General features: G+C 59.8%; 2 protein-coding genes across 9 annotated transcripts; one reads left to right on the top strand and one right to left on the bottom strand.

The window, feature by feature from the left end:
- Nucleotides 1-57: 57 nt before the first annotated feature.
- KMT2B (lysine methyltransferase 2B) lies at nucleotides 58-22058 on the top strand. Of its 5 annotated transcripts, none has more exons than XM_023196979.3 (37): nucleotides 58-1282; nucleotides 2371-2443; nucleotides 2752-4712; nucleotides 5229-5369; nucleotides 5471-5621; nucleotides 5899-6178; nucleotides 6351-6406; nucleotides 6635-6910; nucleotides 7538-7632; nucleotides 7890-7988; nucleotides 8121-8234; nucleotides 8353-8499; nucleotides 8597-8692; nucleotides 9114-9231; nucleotides 10004-10117; nucleotides 10286-10470; nucleotides 10546-10635; nucleotides 10729-10833; nucleotides 10946-11019; nucleotides 11623-11738; nucleotides 11835-11926; nucleotides 12008-12145; nucleotides 12819-12977; nucleotides 13209-13329; nucleotides 13405-13483; nucleotides 13574-13734; nucleotides 14776-15003; nucleotides 15083-16376; nucleotides 16465-16554; nucleotides 16631-16740; nucleotides 19556-19693; nucleotides 19778-19852; nucleotides 19952-20129; nucleotides 20816-20923; nucleotides 21039-21122; nucleotides 21242-21371; nucleotides 21462-22058. In XM_023196979.3, exons 1-37 carry the CDS (start codon nucleotides 920-922, stop codon nucleotides 21735-21737), a joined length of 8115 nt encoding a protein of 2704 aa, XP_023052747.2. In that variant the 5' UTR covers nucleotides 58-919; the 3' UTR covers nucleotides 21738-22058. The 5 variants fall into 5 exon arrangements, 4 of the variants coding, with proteins under 4 accessions (XP_023052747.2, XP_026304547.1, XP_023052748.2 ...); XM_026448762.2 differs by having other exon boundaries at nucleotides 2686-4712; XM_023196977.3 differs by having other exon boundaries at nucleotides 910-1282; nucleotides 2686-4712; nucleotides 5256-5369.
- On the bottom strand, nucleotides 21981-25912 carry IGFLR1 (IGF like family receptor 1). Of its 4 annotated transcripts, none has more exons than XM_023196989.1 (5): nucleotides 25823-25912; nucleotides 24135-24339; nucleotides 23495-23679; nucleotides 22888-23263; nucleotides 21981-22804 (listed from the first exon to the last, which is right to left on the bottom strand). In XM_023196989.1, the coding sequence occupies exons 2-5, from the start codon at nucleotides 24289-24291 to the stop codon at nucleotides 22479-22481; spliced, it is 1044 nt and encodes a 347-aa protein (XP_023052757.1). In that variant the 5' UTR covers nucleotides 24292-24339; nucleotides 25823-25912; the 3' UTR covers nucleotides 21981-22478. The 4 variants fall into 4 exon arrangements, with proteins under 4 accessions (XP_023052757.1, XP_023052756.1, XP_023052758.1 ...); XM_023196988.1 differs by having other exon boundaries at nucleotides 25694-25896; XM_023196990.1 differs by having other exon boundaries at nucleotides 25817-25873.

Genomic DNA, 25912 nt, shown 5'->3' with positions numbered 1-25912 from the left:
GGTCCTGCGTCCGCCGTCCAGCGGGGTGGACACTTCCTCCACCCCCGAGGCGCCCAGTCCTCCCCAGGAGGCAGACGGCCGCGAGGGCTCGGTGTCCGGGCACACCTCGCGGCATGCCGGTCGTAGGCTGGTGGGGGCTGTGCGACCGCAAGTCACTCGCCCCTTCCACTGCAATCCACGGCGCGCCGAGTCTGATCTGGGAGCGCTCGGCCCGAGCGAGAGAGGAACGTGTGCTCCGACCCTGCTTTCGGCCACCCGCCTCCTCTCCGGGAGCACACGGACCCCGAGACCGCGGCCTCTCCTGCGTCTTCCCTCCAGGCCGTGCCGAACCGCCGCCGGGTCGCGCCCGGAACGGAGACTAACTATGCCTTCCACCGCTCCTTCTCCAGCCCACGCCTCCTGCAGCCGCGAACTGCATTTCCCAGGGCCTCGGGGGTCCCGGGGCCCGAGCCCGCGGCACCCTGGGAGTGGTAGTCCACGCGGGCCGCCGGCCTCGCCAAGAACAATGGGAGGAGCCTGGGGCTAGGACCACACCTCCCGGAGACCCGGCAACCCGCTTTCCGGGTCCTGGCCGGGAACCTAGCAGTCCCAGCCCTCGCGCCTTGGCTGCCGGCGGAAGAAGCGAGGCGTCCAGACTACATTTCCCGGAGGCCCCCGCGGTTCGCCCCTCTGCGGCCGCGACGCGGGGGTCTGTGCTCCCCAGGTGCGGTCCGAGGGCGCCGGCCGGCCGCGGACTCCCTCTCCCGTGGTGCCCTGCGCGTGGCCGGCCCGGCCCCCGGCCTCCGGCGGCCCCGCGGCGGCGCTGGTTGTTGTCGTGCGCCGCGGCCGCCCTGCCCCGCCCCCGCTCTCTCCCCTCCCCCCGGCCCTGCGCACGGGCCGCCCCTCCCCCCGCCTCCCCGGCCCCTCTCACGGTGCCAAGATGGCGGCGGCGGCGGGCGGCGGCAGTTGCCCCGGGCCTGGCTCCGCGCGGGGCCGCTTCCCGGGCCGGCCGCGGGGCGCCGGCGGGGGCGGGGGCCGCGGCGGACGGGGCAACGGGGCCGAAAGAGTGCGGGTAGCTCTGCGGCGCGGCGGTGGCGCGACGGGGCCGGGCGGAGCCGAGCCCGGGGAGGACACGGCCCTGCTCCGTTTGCTGGGGCTCCGCCGGGGCCTGCGCCGGCTCCGCCGCCTGTGGGCCGGCCCGCGGGTCCAGCGGGGCCGGGGCCGGGGTCGGGGCCGGGGCTGGGGCCCGAGTCGGGGCTGCGTGCTGGAGGAGGAGAGCAGTGACGGGGAATCCGACGAGGAGGTGAGGCGGTCGGAGGCGTCCCCAGCGCCGGGTGGGGCGGAGGCCGGGGCTTCCAGGGGTCTGGGTTGCCCCGGGGGTGGCGTGGGCAGGCCGGGTCCTCAGGGTTCCTTCGGAGAGACGGGGCACTGAGGGAGGGAGGCTGCATGCAGCTTCCGGGGGAAAGGGCCTCTGGAAGTGGGTAGAGAAGCTCAGGCTGCAGCCGGGCACTCGCGCCCGATGTCGGTCCCGCTGAAGTGTCCTGGGCCGATCCTTTTCGGCAGCTGGCAGAGCTAGGGCGGTGGAGGTTTGGGCGAGGAGGCAGTGGGGACTGCATGCCCAGCCAGCCGTGGTTGACAGCGGCAGCGTGGCCTTGGCAGACAGGTTGGAGCTGTCTGGGCTCTTACCTGTGGGCCGCCCTACCGGGCCTCGCAACCTTCTGGTTTCTCCAGGGCCCCAGTTCCTCTTGGCATCTCAGGTGGAATGGTGGAGGGCTTCCTCTTGGGGCTCGGGCTGAGCAGGAGTGGGGTGAAGGCCGGGACTGGGCGCACCCTGGCAGGTCAGAGCTCAGCTCAGGATTTCTCCCCCAGCCTTTCAAAACAGGCAGGAAGGTGTGGGTTGCTACCCTGGACGGTTAATAACCACCTGAGGGCTTGCAGTGGAGCCTGTAGGAAAGCCATCTGATGCCCTCCCTGCCCCTCCACTTGCCGGCCCCTGTTCCCAACTTAATTCAGAAAGAAACTGTGGCCCGAGAGGGTGTCAGTGGAGGTCCCACTTTGGTCTCAGTTGGACTCTGAGGGAATCTGAGTATGGGGCCTGCTGCCTTCCCTGAGGAGACCCTGTGGTCTTCTCCCCTGAGCCAGTGAACCATGGCTTTGGTTGTGCTGGTGTGGTCCAGCACTGGGGATCCGGGTTCAGGATACCTGGCGCCTCCATCCCTAGGGAAAGACCCTGTCTTGCACTCCCCGTGACCTTTGGGTCTTTTTTGTTCTTTTTAAATAGGCAGGGGTATGTTAAGTGGGAACTGGGGATATTCCTCGATGCCTCAGGTGGAACGAGGGCTTTGGCACTGACTGCTGTTTCTCCCCTCCACCCCTGGTCCCCTAAATCAGGAGTTTCAGGGTTTTCATTCAGATGAAGATGTGGCCCCCAGTTCCCTGCGCTCTGCGCTCCGATCCCAGCGAGGTGAGTGACGGGGGAACTCCACCTCTGTAGCGTCACAGGAATTTATCCTCGCCCTTCGTGTCAGCTCTTCCCTGTTCAACTAGTCTCTGTCAGTTGCCGAGTGTGTTCTGTGTTCAGAGTCCAAGCTAGGCTGGGCAGCGGGGGAAACACACAAGCAAGACTTAGTCCCTGCCCTCCTGGAGCGCTTTCCTCTGTCTGCAGGGCCGGCTTGATCCATCTCCCCACACCTATTCTCCTTTTAGGTCGAGCGCCCCGAGGTCGGGGTCGCAAGCATAAGACGACCCCCCTTCCTCCTCCTCGCCTAGCAGATGTGGCTCCTACCCCCCCAAAGACCCCTGCCCGGAAACGGGGTGAGGAAGGCACAGAACGGATGGTGCAGGCACTGACTGAACTTCTCCGGCGGGCCCAGGCACCCCCAGCACCCCGGAGCCGGGCATGTGAGCCCTCTACCCCCCGGCGGTCTCGGGGACGGCCCCCAGGACGGCCAGCAGGCCCCTGCAGGAGGAAGCAGCAAGCAGTAGTCGTGGCAGAAGCAGCTGTGACAATCCCCAAACCTGAGCCCCCACCTCCTGTGGTTCCAGTGAAACACCAAACTGGCAGCTGGAAGTGTAAGGAGGGACCCGGCCCAGGACCTGGGACCCCCAAGCGTGGAGGACAGTCAAGCCGCGGAGGCCGTGGAGGCAGGGGCCGAGGCCGAGGTGGTGGGCTCCCTTTTGTGATCAAGTTTGTTTCAAGGGCCAAAAGAGTAAAGATGGGACAATTGTCCTTGGGACTCCAATCAGGTCAGGGTCAAGGTCAACATGAGGAAACTTGGCAGGATGCCCCCCAAAGAAGAGTTGGATCTGGACAGGGAGGGAGCCCTTGCTGGAAAAAGCAGGAACAGAAGCTGGATGACGAGGGAGAAGAGAAGAAAGAAGAAGAAGAAAAAGACAAGGAGGAGGGAGAAGAGAAGGAAGAAAGAGCTGTAGATGAGGAGATGATGCCAGCCGCGGAAAAGGAAGAGACAAAGCTGCCACCACCGCCTCTGACTCCTCCAGCAGCCCCTTCACCTCCTCCGCCCCTCCCACCCCCTTCAACATCTCCTCCACCCCCACTCTGCCCTCCACCACCACCCCCAGTGTCCCCACCCCCTCTACCATCCCCTCCACCGCCTCCTGCCCAAGAGGAGCAGGAAGAGTCCCCTCCTCCTGTGGTCCCAGCTACGTGCTCCAGGAAGAGGGGCCGGCCTCCCCTGACTCCCAGCCAGCGGGCGGAGCGGGAAGCTGCTCGGGCAGGGCCAGAGGGTACCTCTCCTCCCACTCCAACCCCCAGCACCGCCACGGGAGGCCCTCCGGAAGACAGTCCCACCATGGCCCCCAAAAGTACCACCTTCCTGAAGAATATCCGGCAGTTTATTATGCCTGTGGTGAGTGCCCGCTCCTCCCGTGTCATCAAGACACCCCGGCGATTTATGGATGAAGACCCCCCCCAGCCCCCAAAGGTGGAGGGCTCACCTGTCCTGCGACCTCCCATCACCACCCCCCCCCTTGTTCCCCAGGAACCAGCACCAGTCCCCCCTCCACCCCGTGCCCCAACTCCTCCATCTATCCCAGTCCCACTCCCTGAGAAGAGACGGTCCATCCTAAGGGAACCCACATTTCGCTGGACCTCACTGACCCGGGAGCTGCCCCCTCCTCCCCCAGCCCCTCCACCTCCCCCAGCCCCCTCCCCACCCCCTGCTCCAGCCACCACCTCCCGGAGGCCCCTACTCCTTCGGGCCCCTCAGTTTACCCCAAGCGAAGCCCACCTGAAGATCTACGAATCGGTGCTTACTCCTCCTCCTCTTGGGGCTCCTGAAGCCCCTGAGCCAGAGCCTCCTCCTGCCGATGACTCTCCAGCTGAGCCTGAGCCTCGGGCAGTGGGCCGCACCAACCACCTCAGCCTGCCTCGATTCGCCCCTGTGGTCGCCACTCCTGTTAAGGCCGAGGTGTCCCCTCACGGGGCTCCAGCTCTGAGCAACGGGCCACAGACACAGGCTCAGCTACTGCAGCCCCTGCAGGCCTTGCAAACCCAGCTCCTGCCCCAGGCGCTACCGCCACCACAGCCACAGCTGCAGCCACCGCCATCACCACAGCAGATGTCTCCCCTGGAAAAAGCCCGGATTGCGGGCCTGGGTTCCTTGCCACTGTCTGGGGTAGAGGAGAAGATGTTCAGCCTCCTCAAGAGAGCCAAAGTGCAGCTATTCAAGATCGACCAGCAGCAGCAGCAGAAGGTGGCAGCTTCCATGCCGGTGAGCATGGTATCTGGGCCCAGCGCACACCCAGCCATCCAGTCTCCATTCTCTGCAGTCCCTTAACCTCCCGCCTCCCTGGACACTTTCCAGCATTGCGGGGAACCCTCAGAATCTGACTTTCTGTGATTCTCCCACCTACCTTTTTTCCTCCCCAGCCCCGGCCCTTCCCTGTGCTAGTTCCCTGTCCCTGTCTTTCTTTTTTTTTGAGATGGAGTCTCTCTCTGTCGCCCAGGCTGGAGTGCAGTGGTATGATCTTGGCTCGCTGTAGCCTTCGCTTCTGGGTTCAAGAGATTCTCCTGCCTCAGCCTCCCAAGTAATTGGGACTACAGGTGCCCGCCACCACACCTGACTAATTTTTGTATGTTGAGTGGAGACAGGATGTCACCACGTTGGCCAGGCTGGTCTCGAACTCCTGACCTCGTGATCTGCCCGCCTTGCCCTCCCAAAGTGCTGGGATTACAGGCATTAGCCACCACACCCGGCCCCTTGTCCCTATCTTTTTTCACTATCCAGCCCCTGACCCTGTTTATTCCCTGCCAGCCGAGCCCTGGGGGGCAGATGGAGGAGGTGGCCGGGGCTCTCAAGCAGGTCTCCGACAGAGGCCCTGTCCGGCCCGAAGATGAGTCGGTGGAAGCTAAGAGAGAGCGGCCCTCGGTATGCATCGGGAGGAGGGCCCTGAAGAAGACTGGCGGGAGGAGTGGAACTGTGGGAGCGCAAGCAGCAGCTGCCCGCCCACACTCTGATTTCTCCCCCAGGGTCCTGAGTCACCTGTGCAAGGTCCCCGCATCAAACACGTCTGCCGTCATGCTGCTGTGGCCCTGGGTCAGGCCCGGGCCATGGTGCCTGAAGATGTCCCTCGCCTCAGTGCCCTCCCTCTCAGGGATCGGCAGGACCTCGCCACAGAGGGTAGGTGGGGAGACTGGACAGCCATGTCAGGTTTGGGGATGACCCCACACTTGGGTGACATGCACCAAGAACCTAGGAGAGAGGGAGCCAAGTCAGGTGCTCGGGGGTTAGGTGGCAAGCGGGCTTGAGTACTAGGTCCTAGAGCAACTTCGTTTAGGGGCACCAGGAACCTGGCGCTGTGAGAATGCCAGAGCCAGATTGTCGGAAAGCAAGGAAGTGAGGTATAAGGCCTGGTGGCTTTGTGGCTCCATCCCCTCCTCCCTGCCTGCTACAATAGATACATCATCAGCATCTGAGACTGAGAGTGTCCCGTCACGGTCCCGGCGGGGAAAGGTGGAGACGGCAGGCCCTGGGGGAGACTCAGAGCCTGCAGGGTCTGGAGGGACCCTGACCCACACACCCCGGCGCTCACTGCCCTCCCATCACGGCAAGAAGATGCGGATGGCTCGATGTGGACACTGTCGGGGCTGTCTGCGTGTGCAGGACTGTGGGAACTGTGTCAACTGCCTAGACAAGCCCAAGTTTGGGGGCCCCAACACCAAGAAGCAGTGCTGTGTGTGAGTAGCTGGGGCGTGGCCTCGCTCCCGTGGGTGTCGGTCCTCTAGGCTTCCTGCCTCGCTCCTCTTCTGCCTGGCCAGAGCAGTGGGATTGGCATTCTTGTGGAGAGCTTCCTCTCTTCCCCCAGACCACCAGTCCCCTACCCTGGTGACGTGCTGCTCCCCTCCCCAGATACCGGAAGTGTGACAAAATAGAGGCTCGGAAGATGGAACGACTGGCTAAAAAAGGTGACGAGCTTTAAGGAGCATTTCTTCTCAAAACCGTATTAGAGTTTGTGCTGTGGAGGGAGCTTGTTTCTTTGCTCTCCTCCCTTGCAGCTCACGCTGTCTGTCTTCTCCGTTGTGTGCTTTCATAGCTCCCGCGTTCATTCCCTGCCCCGCTTCTTTTTGGCTTCTCTCCCAGTGTCCCGTGTCCCTGGCTGAGCTCAAATCCTACTAAGTCCCCTGTTCCCGCAGGCCGGACGATAGTGAAGACGCTGTTGCCCTGGGATTCCGATGAATCTCCTGAGGCCTCCCCTGGTCCTCCAGGCCCACGCCGGGGGGCGGGAGCTGGGGGGCCCCGGGAGGAGGTGGTGGCCCCCCCAGGGCCCGAGGAGCAGGACTCCCTCCTGCAGCGCAAGTCAGCCCGGCGCTGCGTCAAACAGCGACCCTCCTATGATATCTTCGAGGATTCGGATGACTCGGAGCCCGGGGGCCCCCCTGCTCCTCGGCGTCGGACCCCCCGAGAAAATGGTGCGAACTGCTTAATGCTTTCTCTGTTGATCCTTTATTTAGTCTTGTGTCTTTTGTGTAGGAGGGACGAGGCACCCAGACCCAGGGCTCTGTCAGTCTGATAGAGAAGGTGGCTGAGGGCAGAGGAGGAGGCAGTTTTTAGCTGGATGTACAGAACTGGCCTCTGAGCTGCTCAGTGAGCCTAATGAGTGAGACTTAAGGGTCATCCTAGACCTGGTGCAGTGGCTCACACTTGTAATGCCAGCACTTTTGGGAGGCCGAAGTGGGAGGATCAATTGAGCCCAGGAGTTCAAGACCAGCCAGGGCAAAACAGTGGGACCCCATCTCTGTAAAAGCAAAAGTTAGTTGTATGTGGTGGCACGCATCTGTGGTCTCAGCTACTCAGGAGGCTGAGGCAGGAGGATCGTCTGAGCCTGGGAGTTCAAGGCTGCGGTGGGCTATGGGTCACGCCACTGCATTCCAGTCTGGGCAACAGAGCGAGACCCTGCCTCAAAAAACAAGAAAGAGTCGTCCTGGCGGGTCTTGGTTAGTTAAAGAAGGCCCTGGGAATCCAGGTAACATTTGGGGTTGTAGAAGAAGAGGGGCGTGGAAGGGGAGGGACCTCACTGCTCATTGTGTCCTGACTAGAGCTGCCACTGCCAGAACCTGAGGAGCAGAGCCGGCCCCGCAAACCCACCCTGCAGCCTGTGTTGCAGCTCAAGGCCCGAAGGCGCCTGGACAAGGTCAGCACGGCCCGCTCCGAGAGCCCCTTCCCTCCAGGAGCTACCTGGCAAGTCAGAGTGACAGACACACCTGAGTGTCGTGGTGTGTCCACACGAGAGGACAGGCCCTGAGGGATGAGGCGGGCCTTGCCTGTCTGGAGAGCAGAGGGGTCTGGATCAGGGTCTGGGTCCAGTAGGCTGGGGGAAGGGCGGTGAGGAAAGGAGTCTGCATCTCGGCCAGGCTGGCAGCTCTAAACTCCCCCACCTTCCCTCCCCAGGATACTTTGGCCCCTGGCCCCTTTGCTTCTTTTCCCAATGGCTGGACTGGAAAGCAGAAGTCTCCTGATGGTGTGCACCGCGTCCGTGTGGATTTTAAGGTATGGCATTGAGTGGGGTGAGTTACAGAGCCTTTGGTTGGAAGAACCTTGATGACTGTGTCATTGAGAAGTCAGGTGGGTCCGCCTTGTATGCCTGGCTGCCCTCTGATCCTGCGTCCTCTCTTCCCCCAGGAGGATTGTGATTTAGAGAACGTGTGGCTGATGGGGGGCCTGAGTGTGCTCACCTCTGTGCCAGGGGGCCCCCCGATGGTGTGCTTGCTGTGTGCCAGCAAAGGACTCCACGAGGTTAGATCTCCGCCTTTCTTCACAGACCCCCAGATCTCTGTCGGTCCTCACAGCCTGATTCCTTGGGCCCTCTGGCCTCATGCTATGCCCATCATTCACTCCCTGACCCTGTCCCCAGCTGGTGTTCTGCCAGGTCTGCTGTGACCCTTTCCACCCATTCTGCCTGGAGGAGGCCGAGCGGCCCCTGCCCCAGCATCACGACACCTGGTGCTGCCGTCGCTGCAAGTTCTGCCATGTCTGTGGACGCAAAGGCCGTGGATCCAAGGTTTGGGCCCAGGGGCCAGCCGGAGTGCGTGGAGGCCTGAAGGTGAGGGCATCCCTGTGCCAGCAGGTTTCGCCATCTCTGTCTCCACATTCAACAGCACCTCCTGGAGTGCGAGCGCTGCCGCCATGCTTACCACCCGGCCTGTCTGGGGCCCAGCTATCCAACCCGGGCCACACGCAAACGGCGCCACTGGGTGAGAGATGATGTTCACCCCTTAGCTTTGTCTCTAATGAATATCACCACCACCCCCAAACTTGCTCTAGGCTGAGGCTCTCAGGAGGAGCAGGGGTTGGGGATCCTCTTAAGAATTTGATTAGTAACATCTTCTCTTCAAAAATTTCACATAGGTCAGATTTATATTCAGAATTTGTGTGGAGTGGTTTTAGGAGCTTATGAATCTCACGTTCCATGGGCTCAGAATCCCCTGCTCTAGCCTGATGTCCACTCCTGCCCTCCTCCTGTTTCTCCTCCATGTCTGTCCTGTGTGTCTTCTCCTCTTATTTATCCCTTCTTGCCTGCTTCCTGCATATCCCCAACTCCTCCTCTCCCGTCTCCCGCTCATGTAGCTCCAGCCCAGTGTCTGGCTTTCCCCTAACATCGCCCTGCTCCCCCAGATCTGTTCAGCCTGTGTGCGCTGTAAGAGCTGTGGGGCAACTCCAGGCAAGAACTGGGACGTCGAGTGGTCTGGAGATTACAGCCTCTGCCCCAGGTGCACCCAGCTATATGAGAAAGGTGGGGACCGGGCAGGGGAACTGGACACTGGGGGCCACAGGGGAATGGCCAGGCTCTTCTACAGGCTTTAGCACAGACCCTCTTTTCTCATGGCTTTCCACCTTCTAGCTATGGGACTATCGCTTCAACTCAGGGAACTCTTCCACAGGAGTCCATCCAGTATGTAAAACAGGGATGCATAGCCCCTCTGAGGGTGGTGGGAGTGGAAGGCCTGGGACCCCACTATCTTGGTGTCTGAGGTACTTCCTGGAACCTCACGTTTCCACTGAGCAGTTTGGAAGCCTTATTCAGGCGGTACATCTGCAAGGCCCTGTGTTCTGCAGAGTCTGAAAAGAGGTCTCATCCTAAGGCCGAGCACAGTGGCTTGGAAGGCCAAGGCAGGTGGATCACCTGAGGTCAGGAGTTCGAGATCAGCCTGGCCAATGTGGTGAAACCCCATCTGTACTAAAAATACAAAAATTAGCCGGGCATGATGGTGGTTACCTGTAATCTCAGCTACTCGGGAGGCTGAGGCAGGAGAATTGCTTGAACCCAGGAGGCGGAGGTTGCAGTGAGCCGAGATCTCGCCATTGCACTCAGCCTGGGTGACAGAGCAAGACTCTGTCTCAAAAAAAAAAACAAAACTCATCCTCAAGCAGCTTTTAGGGACTGGTAGGGACTCAAAGCTGGGGCATAACAGAGGCAGCTAGGGTACAGCTATTCTCTGAGCAGAGATGCTCAGGGCTGAGTGGGAAACCCAGCACCTCTGACTCCTTCTTTTCTTTTCCTCCAGGAAACTACTGCCCGATCTGCACACGCTGCTATGAAGACAACGACTATGAGAGCAAGATGATGCAGTGCGCACAGTGTGATCACTGGGTACATGCCAAGTGCGAGGGGCTCTCAGGTGAGTCAGTGGAGCACCGGGGCTGCAGCCTCAACCCTGTGGAGACCCCTACCCCCACCACAGGCCCCGAGAGGACAGGTGGGCTAAGGATCTTTGCTGGCCTAGAGGCTGCTGGGAGCCCTCACATCCTCTGAAACCACTTTTCCCTTTCCTACTCGGCTGTCCTAGATGAAGACTACGAGATCCTTTCAGGACTGCCAGACTCGGTGCTCTACACCTGCGGACCGTGTGCTGGGGCAGCACAGCCCCGCTGGCGAGAGGCCCTGAGCGGGGCCCTGCAGGGGGGCCTGCGCCAGGTGCTCCAGGGCCTGCTGAGCTCCAAGGTGGCGGGCCCACTGCTGCTCTGCACCCAGGTCTGGAGGGCCCTGGAGGCAGGATGGGGTGGGGCCAGGCCCACCCCCAGCCCTGCTAACTTCCCCGCTTTGCAGTGTGGGCCGGATGGGAAGCAGCTGCACCCAGGACCCTGCGGCCTGCAAGCTGTGAGTCAGCGCTTTGAGGATGGCCACTACACGTCTGTGGTGAGTGGGACACCGGAAGGAGCAGATGGGTGCCAGGAGGAGAGGGCTGGGGTTGCGCAGAGGTGACTCAGTCTCTGACAAACCCCCTTACAGCATAGCTTTATGGAGGACATGGTGGGCATCCTCATGCGGCACTCAGAGGAAGGAGAGACCCCAGAGCGCCGGGCTGGAGGCCAGATGAAGGGGCTCCTGCTGAAGGTGAGCTCTTCCGGGGACGCCTGTGGGGTGGGGGAGTAGGCCCTTCAGACCCTGCCCCTGCCAGCTCTCTTGGGGAAGCCGGCTTTTCTCATCCTGTTAACCCACTCCCCAGCTGCTAGAATCTGCGTTCGGCTGGTTCGACGCCCACGACCCCAAGTACTGGCGACGGAGTACCCGGCTGCCAAAGTGAGCAAGGCGGAGTAGCAGGAGGGAAGCCAGGGAGTTAGGGCAAGGCCAGGGCATGCAGGGGCCATGCTGGGCTAAGAAGAGATGAGCAGAGGTAGGGTCTGGAGCGGAGCTGGAGAGGAGGGTGGTGGAACCCGGGTGAGATTCCTTGGTGGTGCTAGACTAGCAAAGCTTTGTTTCTGCTTTGTGCGGGGCAATGCTGGGGACAAAGCAGCGAGCAAGTCAAATTGGGCTCTGCTTAAAGAGCTCATTGTGGGGCCGGCCAGGCACTGAAGACCCAGATGGTCAGGGCAGTGATGGAGAATACCAGGGGGCGGTGGGGACCCAGAGGTGGTACCTTCTGGAGCCGAGGTGTCAGGGAAGCCTTCCTGAAAGAGATGACATTGGAGCAGAGCTGGGGAGGAGGAGTATCCCAGGCGTGAGGAGCAGCATTTCATATGTCCAGGGTGCCACAAGAGGGCCTGGCTTATTTGGTGAACTGAGAGAAGTTCCACGTGGAGAGGGAGCAGTGGGTGTCATGGCAAGTTGAGGCTGGTTTGTGGATGGGCCCCCGTTCAGCCGCTCTTGTTGGGCGCATCAGCTGCTAACGCTGCCTGTCCACAGCGGAGTCCTTCCCAACGCGGTGTTGCCCCCATCCCTGGATCATGTCTATGCGCAGTGGAGACAGCAGGAACCAGAGACCCCAGAATCAGGGCAGCCTCCAGGGGATCCCTCAGCAGGTACTGGGAAGTGGGGGTCCAGAAGCCAGGGGCCCTGTGTTGGTGACCTGGCTCCAGGTCCTGATTCTTAGACCTCCCTTCACATTTCCTCTCTAGCATTCCAGGGCAAGGATCCGGCTGCCTTCTCACACCTGGAGGACCCCCGTCAGTGTGCACTCTGCCTCAAATACGGGGATGCAGACTCCAAGGTGAGGGCTGCTCTGTGACACACCAGGTTGTGGGGCCTGGTCCCTGGCCCCCCACATCATGCTGCTCCTCTTCTGCCCCAGGAGGCAGGGCGGCTCCTGTACATTGGGCAGAATGAGTGGACACACGTCAACTGTGCCATCTGGTCGGCAGAAGTCTTCGAGGAGAACGACGGTTCCCTCAAGAATGTGCATGCTGCTGTGGCCCGAGGGAGGCAGATGGTGAGGGCGTGGGCCCAGAGAGGTGGGCAACCCTCTGGCTCTTGGGGAGGCCTCCTCTGGTGCAGACAGCTCTTACTTCACATTCCCTACCTGGCATCTTTTCACTGCCAGGCTGAGGTCTGTTGGTTGCCCTGGGACGTTGGTGCTGATGGCAGCTTTTTCATATGTGGGTCCCTCTGGCCATAATCTGGGCCTGAAGCCTGGGAGTCTAAAAGTGAGAAGAGATTGAACCTGGGCTGCATGCTTTCCATGCTGGGTGGCGTTGAGCTCTGACTACATCCCTGTGAGGTTAGAATTCCCGCACTCCTCAGAGTGGTGCCTGGGCCAGGTACAGAGAGACCTCAAGCGCTCTTGGGCAATAGGGTGGTAGAGATTCCCACTGCAGGGGTATCTGTGAGGTTGACAATAACACAACCTCTACCTGAAAACAGTGTGACAAAGATGGTCAGTGCCATCAGCAAGCATTAGCTGTTGTCATTCTCGCTTCAAAGAACCAGACAGAGTTTGGTGTGCACCTGGGCCTGGATGCAGCTGGGGAGAGGCTGCGCCTGGGGACAGCCTGTGCCATGCCAGGTGCCAGGCTAGACAGGGACCCATGCAGACTCAGTGGCAGTGGTGCCTGGCGCCCGGCCCCAGCCCTGGCTTCTCCCCTGAGCCGCCCTCCCCTCCGCAGCGCTGCGAGCTCTGCCTGAAGCCTGGTGCCACGGTGGGCTGCTGCCTGTCCTCCTGCCTCAGCAACTTCCACTTCATGTGTGCCCGGGCCAGCTACTGCATCTTCCAGGACGACAAGAAAGTCTTCTGTCAGAAACACACTGATCTCCTAGATGGCAAGGTGGGCCAGAACTGTGGGGCACACAGCTCCTTCCCCACCTATCTTCCTGTTCACTTAGGGACCCCTGTGGCCCCCAGGCCTGGCCTTATTGCCTCTCTGTGTCTCCTCATCTGTTTTCCCAGAGGCCTTTAGGCCAAGCCCCTGACTACTCAAACTTCACCTATCAAGTTATCCCTGGCATCCACCTCCCCCACCAATTCAGCCACCTCACTTTGCCACCCTCTCTTCCAGGAAATCGTGAACCCCGATGGTTTTGATGTTCTCCGCCGAGTCTATGTGGACTTCGAGGGCATCAACTTCAAGCGGAAGTTCTTGACGGGGCTTGAACCTGACGCCATCAACGTGCTCATTGGTAAGCTGCCTATTCTCCGCCCTGTCCTCCTGCCCTGGCCTGCCTGCCTTTCCTGACCTCTGCTTTGCACCACAGGCTCCATCCGCATTGACTCCCTGGGTACTCTGTCTGATCTCTCGGACTGCGAGGGACGGCTCTTCCCCATTGGCTACCAGTGAGCGGTTGGGGTGATCCATGGGGCCAGGGGACTTCATAGCTGGATCCCATTTCCCAAGCATCCTAACCGTCTTGTCCCACACGCCAGGTGCTCCCGTCTGTACTGGAGCACAGTGGATGCTCGGAGGCGCTGCTGGTATCGGTGCCGAATTCTGGAGTATCGGCCATGGGGGCCGCGGGAAGAGCCAGCTCACCTGGAGGCTGCAGAGGAGAACCAGACCATTGTGCACAGCCCTGCCCCTTCCTCAGGTGTGGCATTGGCTCTGTCTTCTTCCTGAATGCCGCTCTCCCTAAACAAACCTACAGATCTCTGTTCCCCGCTCCCTTTTGTAAACTCTAGGAGGCTTGCTCTTGCTTCAGTTGCTGTAACGTACCGGCAACACGCTTACTGCCGTGCCTTGCGTGCCAGGGGCTGTGCCTGGCTTTTCATGGGAAGTGAGGTGGGGAGAGCAGCACGCTGTCTGCTTGAGTGGGGTACTGGCTTTTGGACGACTGCAGGGAGCAGAGTGCTTACAGCTCCCTAACTTGGGGCTCTGTGCTCATGTAATGCTCCCCAGTGTTGCCATACTACACTTCAAAGGGTATAGTGGCTAAACACAGTAACATGGTGGGGGAGGTGGAATTGGACCTGGATCTGCTCAGCTCCCAAACCGGCCCCCTTCCAGCCATGCTGGTGGTGGGATGTAGCTGAGAGCTGGATGGCACAGGGCAAAGAATGGGCTTGGAAATGGTGAAGAGTTTGTTGTGGGCAGAGCAGGAGACGGAAGAGATTTGGATGATAGAAAGGGCTTAATTCCAGGTTGGAGCATGACAAGAAGTGGACAGAGGAGGAGGGTACACCCATCCCGTCTGGAAACGAGGGAGTGTTGGGTGGAGGAGGGAGATCAGTTTGCAGAGGTTGGGTGGCGCCAGGTAATGGAGAACCTTCGGGCTGGGGCGGGCGGGGGCATCTGATGTGGCAGGGATGCACCAGGCAAGTAACAAACTGGTAGGACTTGCCATGCTGGAGAGAGGGCATATCTCCATGGCATGCAAAGCCTGCAGCAGAGAGGAGATGGCAAGGAACGAGTGGGGAGTGGCCCTGAAGGGTCCCTGGCCCAGGTGTGTGCGGGTTTTGCCGACTCCACGTTGGGCTTGGCCTGGGTGATCACTGGAAACTGGGGCCTGTTGTGACTGGGTCAGGGTCGGGGACCTGGGAGGCACAGTGGCTCAGGAGGAGGGCAGGAGGGCACGTGGACAGGCTTTGGCGCAGAGCCCCTACCACCCCAATGCCGTTTCTCGCCTCTTCAGAGCCCCCAGGTGGTGAGGACCCCCCACTGGACACAGATGTCCTTGTCCCTGGAGCTCCTGAGCGCCACTCGCCCATTCAGAACCTGGATCCCCCACTGCGGCCAGATTCAGGCAGCGCCCCTCCTCCAGCCCCCCGTTCCTTCTCGGGGGCTCGAATCAAAGTGCCCAACTACTCACCGTCCCGGAGGCCCTTGGGGGGTGTCTCCTTTGGCCCCCTGCCCTCCCCTGGTGAGCACTGGGCATGTGGGGGTTGGGGTTGGAGCTGGGGAGATGGGAGCTGCTGTTGACACCAACCCTCCCCCAACAGGAAGTCCATCTTCGCTGACCCACCACATCCCCACAGTGGGAGACCCGGACTTCCCAGCTCCCCCCAGACGCTCCCGTCGTCCCAGCCCTTTGGCCCCCAGGCCGCCTCCGTCACGGCGGGCCTCCCCTCCTCTCAAAACCTCCCCTCAGCTCAGGGTGCCCCCTCCTACCTCAGTCGTCAGAGCCCTCACACCTACCTCAGGGGAGCTGGCTCCCCCTGGCCCGGCCCCATCTCCACCACCCCCTGAAGACCTGGGCCCAGACTTCGAGGACATGGAGGTGGTGTCAGGACTGAGTGCTGCTGACCTGGACTTCGCGGCCAGCCTGCTGGGGACTGAGCCCTTCCAGGAAGAGATTGTAGCCGCTGGGGCCATGGGGAGCAGCCATGGGGGCCCAGGGGACAGCTCCGAGGAGGAGGCCAGCCCCAGCTCCCGCTACATCCACTTCCCTGTGACTGTGGTGTCCGCCCCTGGCCTGGCCCCCAGCGCCCCCCCTGGAGCCCCCCGCATTGAACAGCTGGACGGCGTGGACGACGGCACTGACAGCGAGGCCGAGGCGGTGCAGCAGCCTCGGGGCCAGGGCACTCCTCCTTCAGGGCCAGGAGTAGGCCGGGCAGGGGTCCTCGGGGCTGCAGGGGACAGGGCCCGGCCTCCTGAGGACCTGCCATCAGAAATTGTGGATTTTGTGTTGAAGAACCTAGGGGGGCCTGGGGAGGGAGTTGCTGGCCCTAGAGAGGAGTCGCTCCCCCCGGCGCCTCCCCTGGCTAATGGCAGCCAGCCCCCCCAGGGTCTGCCTGCCAGTCCAGCTGACCCCACCCGCACATTTGCCTGGCTCCCAGGGGCCCCGGGGGTCCGGGTGTTAAGCCTTGGCCCTGCCCCTGAGCCCCCCAAACCTGCCACATCCAAAATCATCCTTGTCAACAAGCTGGGGCAAGTATTTGTGAAGATGGCTGGGGAGGGTGAACCTGTCCCACCCCCAGTGAAGCAGCCACCGTTGCCCCCCACCATTTCCCCAACAGCTCCCACCTCCTGGACTCTGCCCCCAGGCCCCCTCCTCGGCGTGCTGCCCGTGGTCGGGGTGGTCCGCCCTGCCCCGCCACCACCGCCCCCACCCCTGACGCTGGTGCTGAGCAGTGGGCCAGCCAGCCCGCCCCGCCAGGCCATCCGTGTCAAGAGGGTGTCCACTTTCTCTGGCCGGTCCCCGCCAGCACCTCCGCCATACAAAGCCCCCCGGCTGGATGAAGATGGAGAGGCCTCAGAGGACATCCCCCAGGTTTTGGGGCTTGGCAGTGGCGGGTGAGTGTGGGTGCTGAGACTGGCAGAGCAGGCAAGGGGGCGGATGGGTGGGAGATGCGGCTCATCCTTCTCGGGCTCGCCCTCCCAGGTTTAGCCGTGTGAGGATGAAAACCCCCACAGTGCGCGGGGTCCTTGACCTGGATCGGCCTGGGGAGCCCGCTGGGGAAGAAAGTCCTGGGTGAGTGACCAGGCCTCTCTCCCTGGAGGGTCTGGGACCTCTGTCCTTCCCCTTCCTGACAGGTCTCTTCTCGCAGGCTCCTCCAGGAACGGTCCCCTTTGCTGCCACTTCCGGAAGGTGGTCCTCCCCAAGTCCCCGATGGTCCCCCAGACCTGCTGCTTGAGTCCCAGTGGCACCACTATTCAGGTAGGGACCAGTCTTGCCCTCTCTCTCCCTCCTTGCCTGTGATTGGCTGAGCTGGGTGACTCACAGATGCAGAATCGGTCTGCCTTGAAAACCAGTATCGATTCCCGGGGGCCAAGCCTGAGCCTCAGTGCTAGGGTTAGAGATGACCTTGGGGAGTCTCTGGCCTTGTGGGAGAAACAGACGTGGAAATGATATTTCGGCTCTATGTGGAATCCTCTTAAGGGTCTTTATCCAGCATGCCCAAGAGCCCAGGGGAGGGCCTCAGAGCCAAGCCTGCCAAGGGCTGAGAGTTAGCTTCGTAGAGTAGCCAAAGGTGAAGTTCTAGGATCATCCAGAGAGAATGCAACCCACCTAGCACCCAGATGATGGTCAGGGACAGTGGGAAGATCAGAAGAGGGGTGTCCCAGAGGCTCGGGGAAGGGAGTCATCACATCTCAGCTGCCACAGAGACTACCAGGCCTATGGAGTCTAGGGTTGGTGTCCAGTGAGAGCAGGTGGCACAGGGTAGGATGTTGTGTCAGAGTCCAGAATTGAGACCATGGTTGAGGAAGGCAAAACAGCCCAGGCACCTGGCCAGAGTTCAGCTAAGGATGGTGAGGGGGAGGTGGGCCAGTAGCGTGGAGGTGCTTGGTGTGAGGGCCGAGACAGCCGAGGCATGGATGGCGGGGAAGGGCAGGCTGGGATGGAAAAGGCAGTGGGAGGAGGCCTGGTGGCCGGTTTTGAACTGGTGACTCTGAGGTAAAGGAGAGGAGGGGAAGCAAGTGTTTATGCAGAAACTGTAATAGGTAGGGGTGGAGACCCCTGGAGGAGGCGTGGCTGGTAGACTGCTTGAAGCTGGGGGGAGTTTTCTGTTGGTCCTTTAGAGCAGTGGTGGGGGGAATGGCTGCGGCCAGGTAAGCTCGTGGTCAAGCAGCCTGAGGCTGGGATTTTGTGGTGGCCCAATCCTGTCCAGATGTTTGGATTTTCTCATGACACAGAGCTCAGTTGCTGAGCGGGGAAGCAGAGTGATGTGGATTGAGACTGCTTAACTCAGAGGCTGCTTATGTCTCAGAGATGACATGAGAATATGGCAGTGGCCTTGGGAGGTCCCTGTCCTCAGGGACCAGACCACATTTTGGTGCAGGACACAGACACGTTAGCAAGGGCAGGTTAGAGTGGGCACTGAGAAAGCGAGCAGTGAGAGCACCTGCCAGGGTCCTGTGGTCAGTCCTGCCGTGTTCGGGAAACAGTGGAGGTGACGGTTGGGGGACACGGGGAAGAAATTGTCAGAGATGGACTCTGGGGCACTGAGGCCTGGAGAGGACGGGAGTCACATGGCAGGAGTGTTGCTTTAGAGTCTCCCTTGGGGCAGGGGAGGTGGGGCAGGGTGGCCTGGAGAGGTGACATCGGGAGAGTGTGGCCATGTGGGTTTTGCCTCTCCTAAAGCCTGTTCCATTCAAGCTTTTGTGCCCCCACCTCCCAGTGGTCAGTCCCCAGCCCACACCTGCTTGAGCAGCAGCAGCGTTTGGTGCAGCGGATCCCCCCCGCCTTGAAGCATTGTCTTCCCTGGCTTCCAAGGCTGCTCCTGCTCTCACCTCTGGTCTTGCCTCCTTGCCCACAGCTGTCAGTCAAGATGTGTGCCGGGGCCTTGGCCTTGACTTCTCTGTATGCTCACTCCCAGGGGCTCCCTTCCAGCTTGGTGGCTGTACTCCTGTCTGTGTTCTGATTGTCTCCACATTGCTCTCTCCAGCCTAGACCCTGTCCCTGAACTGTGGCCTCCTCCATCCCGTCCTGCTGCCTGCCCACCATCTCCACCAGCAGGTTGCAGGGGGAGGTTTCTAAGAGGCCCCTCAAAGTCAGCCTGTCCCAAACTGAGCCCGCCGCCTGCACGCCAAACCCATTCTTCTTTCACCTTTGCCATCTCAGTCCATGGCAGTTTTATCCTTCCAGGTGTTCAGGCCCAGTGTTGTCCTGACCCCCAAGCCACTTCTTCACATCCACATCTACTACGTCAGCATGTCCCGTCTGCCCTGTTTAATCTGTTAACCCTTGAGAAATCCACTAAATAGCTCATAACATACAGTGTACTTGGCTCTGTGCGTGTGAGCCTATATAATAATATATTTGTAGCTGGGCGCAGTGGCTCACGCCTGTAATCCCAGCACTTTGGGAGGCCAAGGCAGGTGGATCACCTGAGGTCAGCCTGGCCAACATGGTGAAACCTTGTCTATACTAAAAATACAAAAATTAGTCGGGTGTGGTGGTGGGCACCTGTAATTTTAGCTATTCAGGAGGCTGAGGCATGAGAATTGCTTGAATCTGAGAGGCAGAGGTTGCAGTGAGCCGAGATCGCGCCATTGCATTCCAGCCTGGGCGACAGAACGAGACTGTCTCAAAAAATGATACTATAGGCCGGGGATATTGTATATTTGTAATAGTTACAGAAATTTGCTGCATCTAAAAACGTGCAAAATATAATTCTCTGGTATTTTAAATTTTGTGTGAGAAACAGAATAATGACAGGTAGATGGAATGTATGGGACACTGGGTTTGAGTGAGCCCTAGGCGTGTCTTGCCAAAAGGCCCCAAGCCTCCGTGGAACGCTCTTGTACCTGAGAAGTCCCGCAGAAGAGGAGCCACAGGCTCCTTAGGGGAAGAAATGTTCATTCTGCAGCGCCCACTGGGTAATTGGAGCAGAAGGAGGGCCATTAGACCCTAGTATCTGTGTCTGCGCCTAGGGGTGGAGAGAGTGGTGTCTGCTGGGAGCGCAGCGGGGCTCAGGGGCTTTTGAGTCCAGGAAGGGTGATCTTCACTCCAGCCTGCTTCTTGGGACCAGGTGAAGCTTCGAGCTCTGAGGAAGAGCCTCCATCCCCAGATGATAAAGAGAACCAGGCCCCGAAACGGACTGGCCCACATCTGCGCTTCGAGATCAGCAGTGAGGATGGGTTCAGTGTGGAGGCCGAGAGCTTGGAGGGTGAGTTTGGGGGGTGCAGTGGCAGGAGGGAGAGTGTCCATAAAACACCATCCTGACTCAGCCCTGGCTCTGCTGTCTCCCCAGGGGCGTGGAGAACTCTGATCGAGAAAGTGCAAGAGGCCCGAGGGCATGCCCGACTCAGACATCTCTCCTTTAGTGGTAAGGAGGGGGCCCCGCAGGAGGCTGGGGGCTGGATGTCTCCCCGAGGGCACCATGGGCCCTCCACTTGACAGGTGTGTCCTCAACATCTCCCCTCAGGAATGAGTGGGGCGAGACTCCTGGGCATCCACCACGATGCTGTCATCTTCCTGGCCGAGCAGCTTCCCGGAGCCCAGCGTTGCCAGCACTATAAGTTCCGTTACCACCAGCAGGGAGAGGGCCAGGAGGAGCCGCCCCTGAATCCCCATGGGGCTGCTCGGGCAGAGGTCTATCTCCGGTGAGAGGTCTAGGGTGTGTTGCCCGAATCAGGATGCTCCTATGAGAGCTCTTGAGGGTGGGAGTTAACTGTGTAGTTACATATTTATATGCTATATATATACTATATGTTTATATATATATGTGGAGGTTGGAAACTGAGGCCTGGGGAGGAGACATTAGGTCACTTCAAGGGTTATTTCTAGAGCTGGCCACACTCAGTGGCTCACGCCTGTAATCCCACCACTTTGGGAGGCTGAGGCAGTAGGATCGCATGAGCCCAGGGTTCGAGACCAGTGTGGGCAACATGGCAAAACCGCATCTGTAAAATAAAAATTTAAAGAGGAGTTATTTCTAGAGCTGACATAAGAATGAACCCCACCCAGGCCGGGTGCGGTGGCTCACGCCTGTAATCCCAGCACTTTGGGAGGCCAAGGCGGGCGGATCACAAGGTCAGGAGATCGAGACCATCCTGGCTAACACAGTGAAACCACGTCTCTACTAAAAATACAAAAAATTGAGCCAGGAGAATGGCGTGAACCCAGGAGGCGGAGTTTGCAGTGAGCCGACATCGTGGCACTGCACTCCAGCCTGGGCGATAGAGCGAGACTCCATCTCAAAAAAAAAAAAAAAGAATGAACCCCACCCATTTCCCTGTTAGCCCTGTCTTCAATCGTATATTCCTCCTTCCCCTGCTCCCGCCTGCAGGAAGTGCACCTTTGACATGTTCAACTTCCTGGCCTCCCAGCACCGGGTGCTCCCTGAGGGGGCCACCTGTGATGAGGAAGAGGATGAGGTGCAGCTCAGGTCAACCAGGTATGGAGTGTGAGCTGGGGTGCAGATGGTGGTCTGGAAGGGTCTTAGAGAGTGAGCACGGGTGAGAGAGGTCTTTCTGAGCACCAGCCTGGGTGACCCTGCTGTCCCTCACCAGACGTGCCACCAGCCTGGAGCTGCCCATGGCCATGCGCTTTCGTCACCTTAAGAAGACGTCCAAAGAAGCTGTGGGTGTCTACAGGTGAGTGGGGTTGGGGGGGAGGATGCCCCTTGGGTGGACGGACAGGTGCACTGGGTAGGGGGTACCGCCTGGTTTCTGTCCCCCTCCCCCCTGAGTTCCCTGTTTGTCCTGCCCTGCAGATCAGCCATCCATGGGCGAGGCCTGTTCTGTAAGCGCAACATCGATGCAGGGGAGATGGTCATCGAGTACTCCGGCATCGTCATCCGCTCCGTGCTGACTGACAAGCGGGAGAAGTTCTACGATGGGAAGGTGGGCTCCCAGTGGCCGTGGGAAGACAGTGGGTGAAGCGAGCCTGTCCACAGGGACAGAGCACCTGATCTCCCCACCTCATCCCTGCAGGGCATCGGGTGCTATATGTTCCGCATGGATGACTTTGATGTAGTGGACGCCACGATGCATGGCAATGCCGCCCGCTTCATCAACCACTCTTGTGAGCCCAACTGCTTCTCTCGGGTCATCCACGTGGAGGGCCAGAAACACATTGTCATCTTCGCCCTGCGCCGCATCCTGCGTGGTGAGGAGCTCACCTACGACTACAAGTTCCCCATCGAGGATGCCAGCAACAAGCTGCCCTGCAACTGTGGCGCCAAGCGCTGCCGTCGGTTCCTTAACTGAGGCCGTGGTTGCCCACCACGACCCCTCACACCTCCTGCTGCCGTCGCTGCCATCTTGCCCCTAGCCTGGGGGCCCCCCAGCCCCTCCCAGAGCATCTCACCCCCATCCTCATGTTCAGGGTGGATGTGGGCATGCAGGCGACAAGGGCCCTGCCTCCACCCCTTCAGCCCACCCAGCAATCGCCCCCTTTCTGCTCTGGGGGCCCAGGATGTAGATATTGTACAAAGGTTTCTAAATCCCTTCTTTTCTATGCACTTTTTTATTTAAGAGGTGGGGTCCCAGGTGGGAACCCCCCCACAATAAAGTCTGTCAATGTTTGGAGAGGTGGTCTTCCCATTTGTAGGGTATGGGGGCAGGTAGGAACCCCACTTCTACACATCCACCCATCATAAGCCAAGGAAGTTCATCAGCCTCAACAGATAGGTGAGGCCATCGAGAATTAGAAGTCAGTCGTGGGGTCTCATGGCTTCAGAACAACACAGAAACAGAGCACGTGTCTGTAGCAGGGCTGTTGCCCAGAGGGGATTCTGGTGGCCCAGAGGCACCTGGGGTCAACCCTCCCACATGTGGCCCTGTGTGTATGTTGGAATAGGCCCTTCTAGGGCAAAGAGCAGTGAGGATAGCTGTTGGGTCTTTGCCTAATTAGGATTGTACTTCAAGAAGTACTTCAAAGCTAATTGTATACTGGACTTAGTAGTCAACAAAGTTCTTTACTGAGTGTTAAGCCCAGCAAACCCCGGATCAGCCAAGCTTGGACAGCACCCGCAATGCATCTGCCCGCCCTAGCTGGGCGAGGTGTGTGCCAAGCTGGCCCAGAGAGGCAGAGGGCTCCCTTGCCACCACCATCTCAATCAGAGCCCGCAGCGGCGAGCGACTCGGCCGCAGCGAATAGGCAAAGGTGGACCAGGCAGCAGGCAGCCCGTATCTCGCGGCCAGGTGTCGAGTAGTGCCATGGGCCATGCCCCCACCTGGCCCAGGCTCAGGGTCCAGCAGTACAATCAGCTCTTCCAGCACCTCCAGCTCATCCAGGAGGCGAGACAGGGGCTGTGACCCCAGACCAGGCAGTTCTGGAAGAAAGGGGAAGGGTAAAGAGGAGGAAGGGTGGGCGTCCAGTCCACCTTCCCCGCCCCCGGGCTCCTCCAGGACTAACCCCTGCTCAGGAGTGGAAGTAGAGAGGCCTTCCATGTGTCCCCTGTCTCCAGGGCGCCTGGGGAGGACAGATGCGAGGACGAAGGGGCGTGGGTGTTGGGGACTCCGCAGACCAAGCCAGGATAGGGATAGGGGTCGGCTTTCTCCTTGGGCCGGCAGAAGTGCCAGAGCAGAATGAACAGGAGGATCGCTGTCACCGCCAAGGTCAGGAGCAGGACCAGCACCAACAGCGGGAGGAAAGTCGGCAAGGCCTGCTGAGGGATGGGCTCAGGGGTCCTCCAGGCAATGGAACTTGCTGGTGAGCTGCGCTCCTGGGAGCTGGGGGCGCCTGGGTTTCCAGGTGTGAGGGGGCAGGGCCCCTTGGCAGGGACCGGCCTCTGGAGATAAGGGGTTAAGAGTAAAGCTGGAGGCCACACTCCACTCCTGCCCGCTCCCAAACCTTTCATCTTTATACCCTTTAATGGGGCCACATCCCATGTGATATGGTACCTGATAAGGTAGTTAGTTGGGTCCCGCAAGGCCCAACTTATGTAGGGCTATGCCCGCTCCCTACATCTAGGCCCCACACCTCCGGCACGCCCTTGCCCGGCCGGGAGTCCCATCCGCACCTCTCTGCAGCGCCACAGGGTTCTGCCCCCGCCCGCGGCGGGAGTGGGGGTCACGGCTCCGCCGCCGCAGGGGCTACATAGCTCCGCACCGTCGGGGTTGCACTGCCCAGAAGAACACTCTCGGAACGGGAGCGTAACGAAATCGCCGTGGTCATCGAGCCCGCAGTTTTCCCGGAACTCATAGTCTAGCGGGAAAGCTGCTCTCCAGCGCGGCCGTCTAGCCCGCCCCTGCTCAGGCTACGCCCTCTCCCTTCGCCCTATCCCAGCGTGCCCCGCCCCTCCAGGACGCTCCCAGCCTATCAGCGTGCGCTCCGCTCCTGTCACTTTTCTCCGGGCTCGCCTTTTCATTCTCCGCCTGCTCTGCTCGGAGCTCCGCCCACTCCCGGTTTATCTACATAAAGCCCACCCTTTCCACGGGGCCCCTATCCCGCCTCTCCAGCCATATCCCTTCGCTGTTGCCCTACGGTAGCCCGCGCTATCTGCAGAGGCTCTGCCTGCCATCCTTGTGTGATCTACATAAGGCCCACCGCTTAGACCCGTAAGCAAGACTCTCTGGCCCGTAGCCCACAGACCTCATCCCTTCCCCGCTCCCTATCACCTGCAAGCTCCGCCCAAGCAAGGCTGGGTCTCGGATTCTCACCCGGGCAGGGAGGCGGCCCGAAGCGCTGCAGGCAGCTGCTGCAGCACTTGTTGTCTGGGTTCCAGTATTCAAGGCGGCCGCAGTACTGGGAGGCTTCCGGCAGTGACGCCAGAGCCAGAAGCAGCAAGGCCGTCAGGAGGCATCGTCCAGGCCCCATCTGGGGGGCCGTGATAGCGGGACCTCCAAACACAGCGCCTCTGCCACACTTTCCGGGGAAACCGGGCAGAAGAAAGGACGCGGTGATGGAACAGAATTCCCACGCCTCTTCGGAAGCCGGGAATCTACCCTCGAGTCCCCATCCCCCAACTGAGCCGGTTATCAGAGAAGGCCACAAAGCCAAAAGGGGACTAAGAGAGAGCACTGCGGATCTAGATCGCAAGAATGCATATCCCACCTCTGCCATTTCCTCACCCACCCACCTTCCCTTTTCCATCCCTAAAATGAGACAATAATAGCACCTGTCTCATAGGGTTATTGTGGAGAATTAGAACCGTTATTAGAAGTAAAGCAGGGGCTGGGTGCGGTGGCTCATGCCTGTAATCCCAACACTTCGGGAGGCCAAGACAGGAGGACCACTTGAGCCCAGGAGTTCGAGAGATCGGCCTGGACAACAAAATGAAACCCTGTCTCTACAAAAAAAAAAAAAAAAAAAGCACTTTGCCAAGTGCAGTGGCTCACATCTGCAGTCCCTGCTACTAGGGAGGCCAAGGTGGGAGGATTGCTTGAGCCACAAATTATAGACCAGCCTGGGCAACACAGTAAGACCTCATCTCTAAAAACAAAACCAAAAAAACTGGCTGCTGGGCGCAGTCGCTCACGCCTGTAATCCCAACACTTTGGGAGGCCAAGGTGGGTGGATCACCTGAGGTCAGTAGTTCAAAACCAGCCTGGCCTACCTACATGGTGAAATGGTGTTTCTATTAAAAATACAAAATTAGCTGGACGTGGTAGCGCATGCCTATAAATCCCAGCTACTTGGGAGGCTGAGGCAGGAGAACTGCTTGAACCTGGGAGGTGGAGGCTGCAGTGAGCTGAAATTGTGCCATTGCACTCCAGCCTGGGCAACGAGAGTGAAACTTTTTTTTTTTTTTTTTTGAGATGGTCTCACTCTGTCACCCAGGCTGGAGTGCAGTGGCCAGATCTCAGCTCACTGCAAGCTCCGCCTCCCGGGTTCATGCCATTCTCCTGCCTCAGCCTCCTGAGTAGCTGGAACTACAGGCACCCGCCACCTCGCCTGGCTAGTTTTATGTATTTTTTAGTAGAGACGGGGTTTCACCATGTTAGCCAGGATGGTCTCGATCTCCTGACCTCGTGATCCACCCGTTTCGGCCTCCCAAAGTGCTGGGATTACAGGCTTGAGCCACCGAGCCCGGCCAAGAGTGAAACTCTTTAAAAAAACAAAAACAAAAACAAGCTAAAGTGCTGAGAATAGCACCTCACATATAGTAAACTCAATGTTTAAGTGTAAGCATTACTAACTCCCATCTCAATTTGGCAGGGACGGAGGAGACAGCCCTGTACTGACTGAGACCACCTCCCAGCACCTCACCTCACCTCACCTTCCAATCCTCATGTCCTTGGGGCTAGGACTCCTCCCACCTGCCACAACCAGGTCTCTCCCCCTTGAATAAGCCTCAGATGGAGGTGCTAAGGTTTTCAGCACAAAGGTGTCCCCACCCTACCAGTACCGTTAGGGTCCTGGGTCCCAAGCTGGCTGTGCCAAGTTCCTCAGCTGAAGTTGTGGCCAGGACCCAGTCTTGTTTCCCCTTTTCGTCACA

This window comes from Piliocolobus tephrosceles, chromosome 21 (genome assembly GCF_002776525.5).
Source record: "Piliocolobus tephrosceles isolate RC106 chromosome 21, ASM277652v3, whole genome shotgun sequence".
Classification (NCBI taxonomy): domain Eukaryota; kingdom Metazoa; phylum Chordata; class Mammalia; order Primates; family Cercopithecidae; genus Piliocolobus; species Piliocolobus tephrosceles.
The sequence above is the reverse complement of the archived record's forward strand: the minus strand, read 5'-3'. Positions and strand labels throughout refer to the sequence as shown.

Excerpts from the sequence above, each read along its gene's own strand:
- KMT2B (XM_026448762.2), top strand. The coding sequence starts at position 920 with ATGGCGGCGGCGGCGGGCGGCGGCAGTTGCCCCGGGCCTGGCTCCGCG. Across the intron at positions 6,911-7,537 it reads TCGGACCCCCCGAGAAAATG|AGCTGCCACTGCCAGAACCT; the intron begins GTGCGAACTGCT and ends TGTCCTGACTAG. Across the intron at positions 7,633-7,889 it reads CCCGAAGGCGCCTGGACAAG|GATACTTTGGCCCCTGGCCC; the intron begins GTCAGCACGGCC and ends TTCCCTCCCCAG.
- IGFLR1 (XM_023196987.1), bottom strand. The coding sequence starts at position 24,567 with ATGGAAAAGGGAAGGTGGGTGGGTGAGGAAATGGCAGAGGTGGGATAT. Across the intron at positions 23,680-24,134 it reads CGGGCCGCCTCCCTGCCCGG|ACTATGAGTTCCGGGAAAAC; the intron begins GTGAGAATCCGA and ends CTTTCCCGCTAG. Across the intron at positions 23,264-23,494 it reads CCCTGTGGCGCTGCAGAGAG|AGGCCGGTCCCTGCCAAGGG; the intron begins GTGCGGATGGGA and ends CCTTATCTCCAG.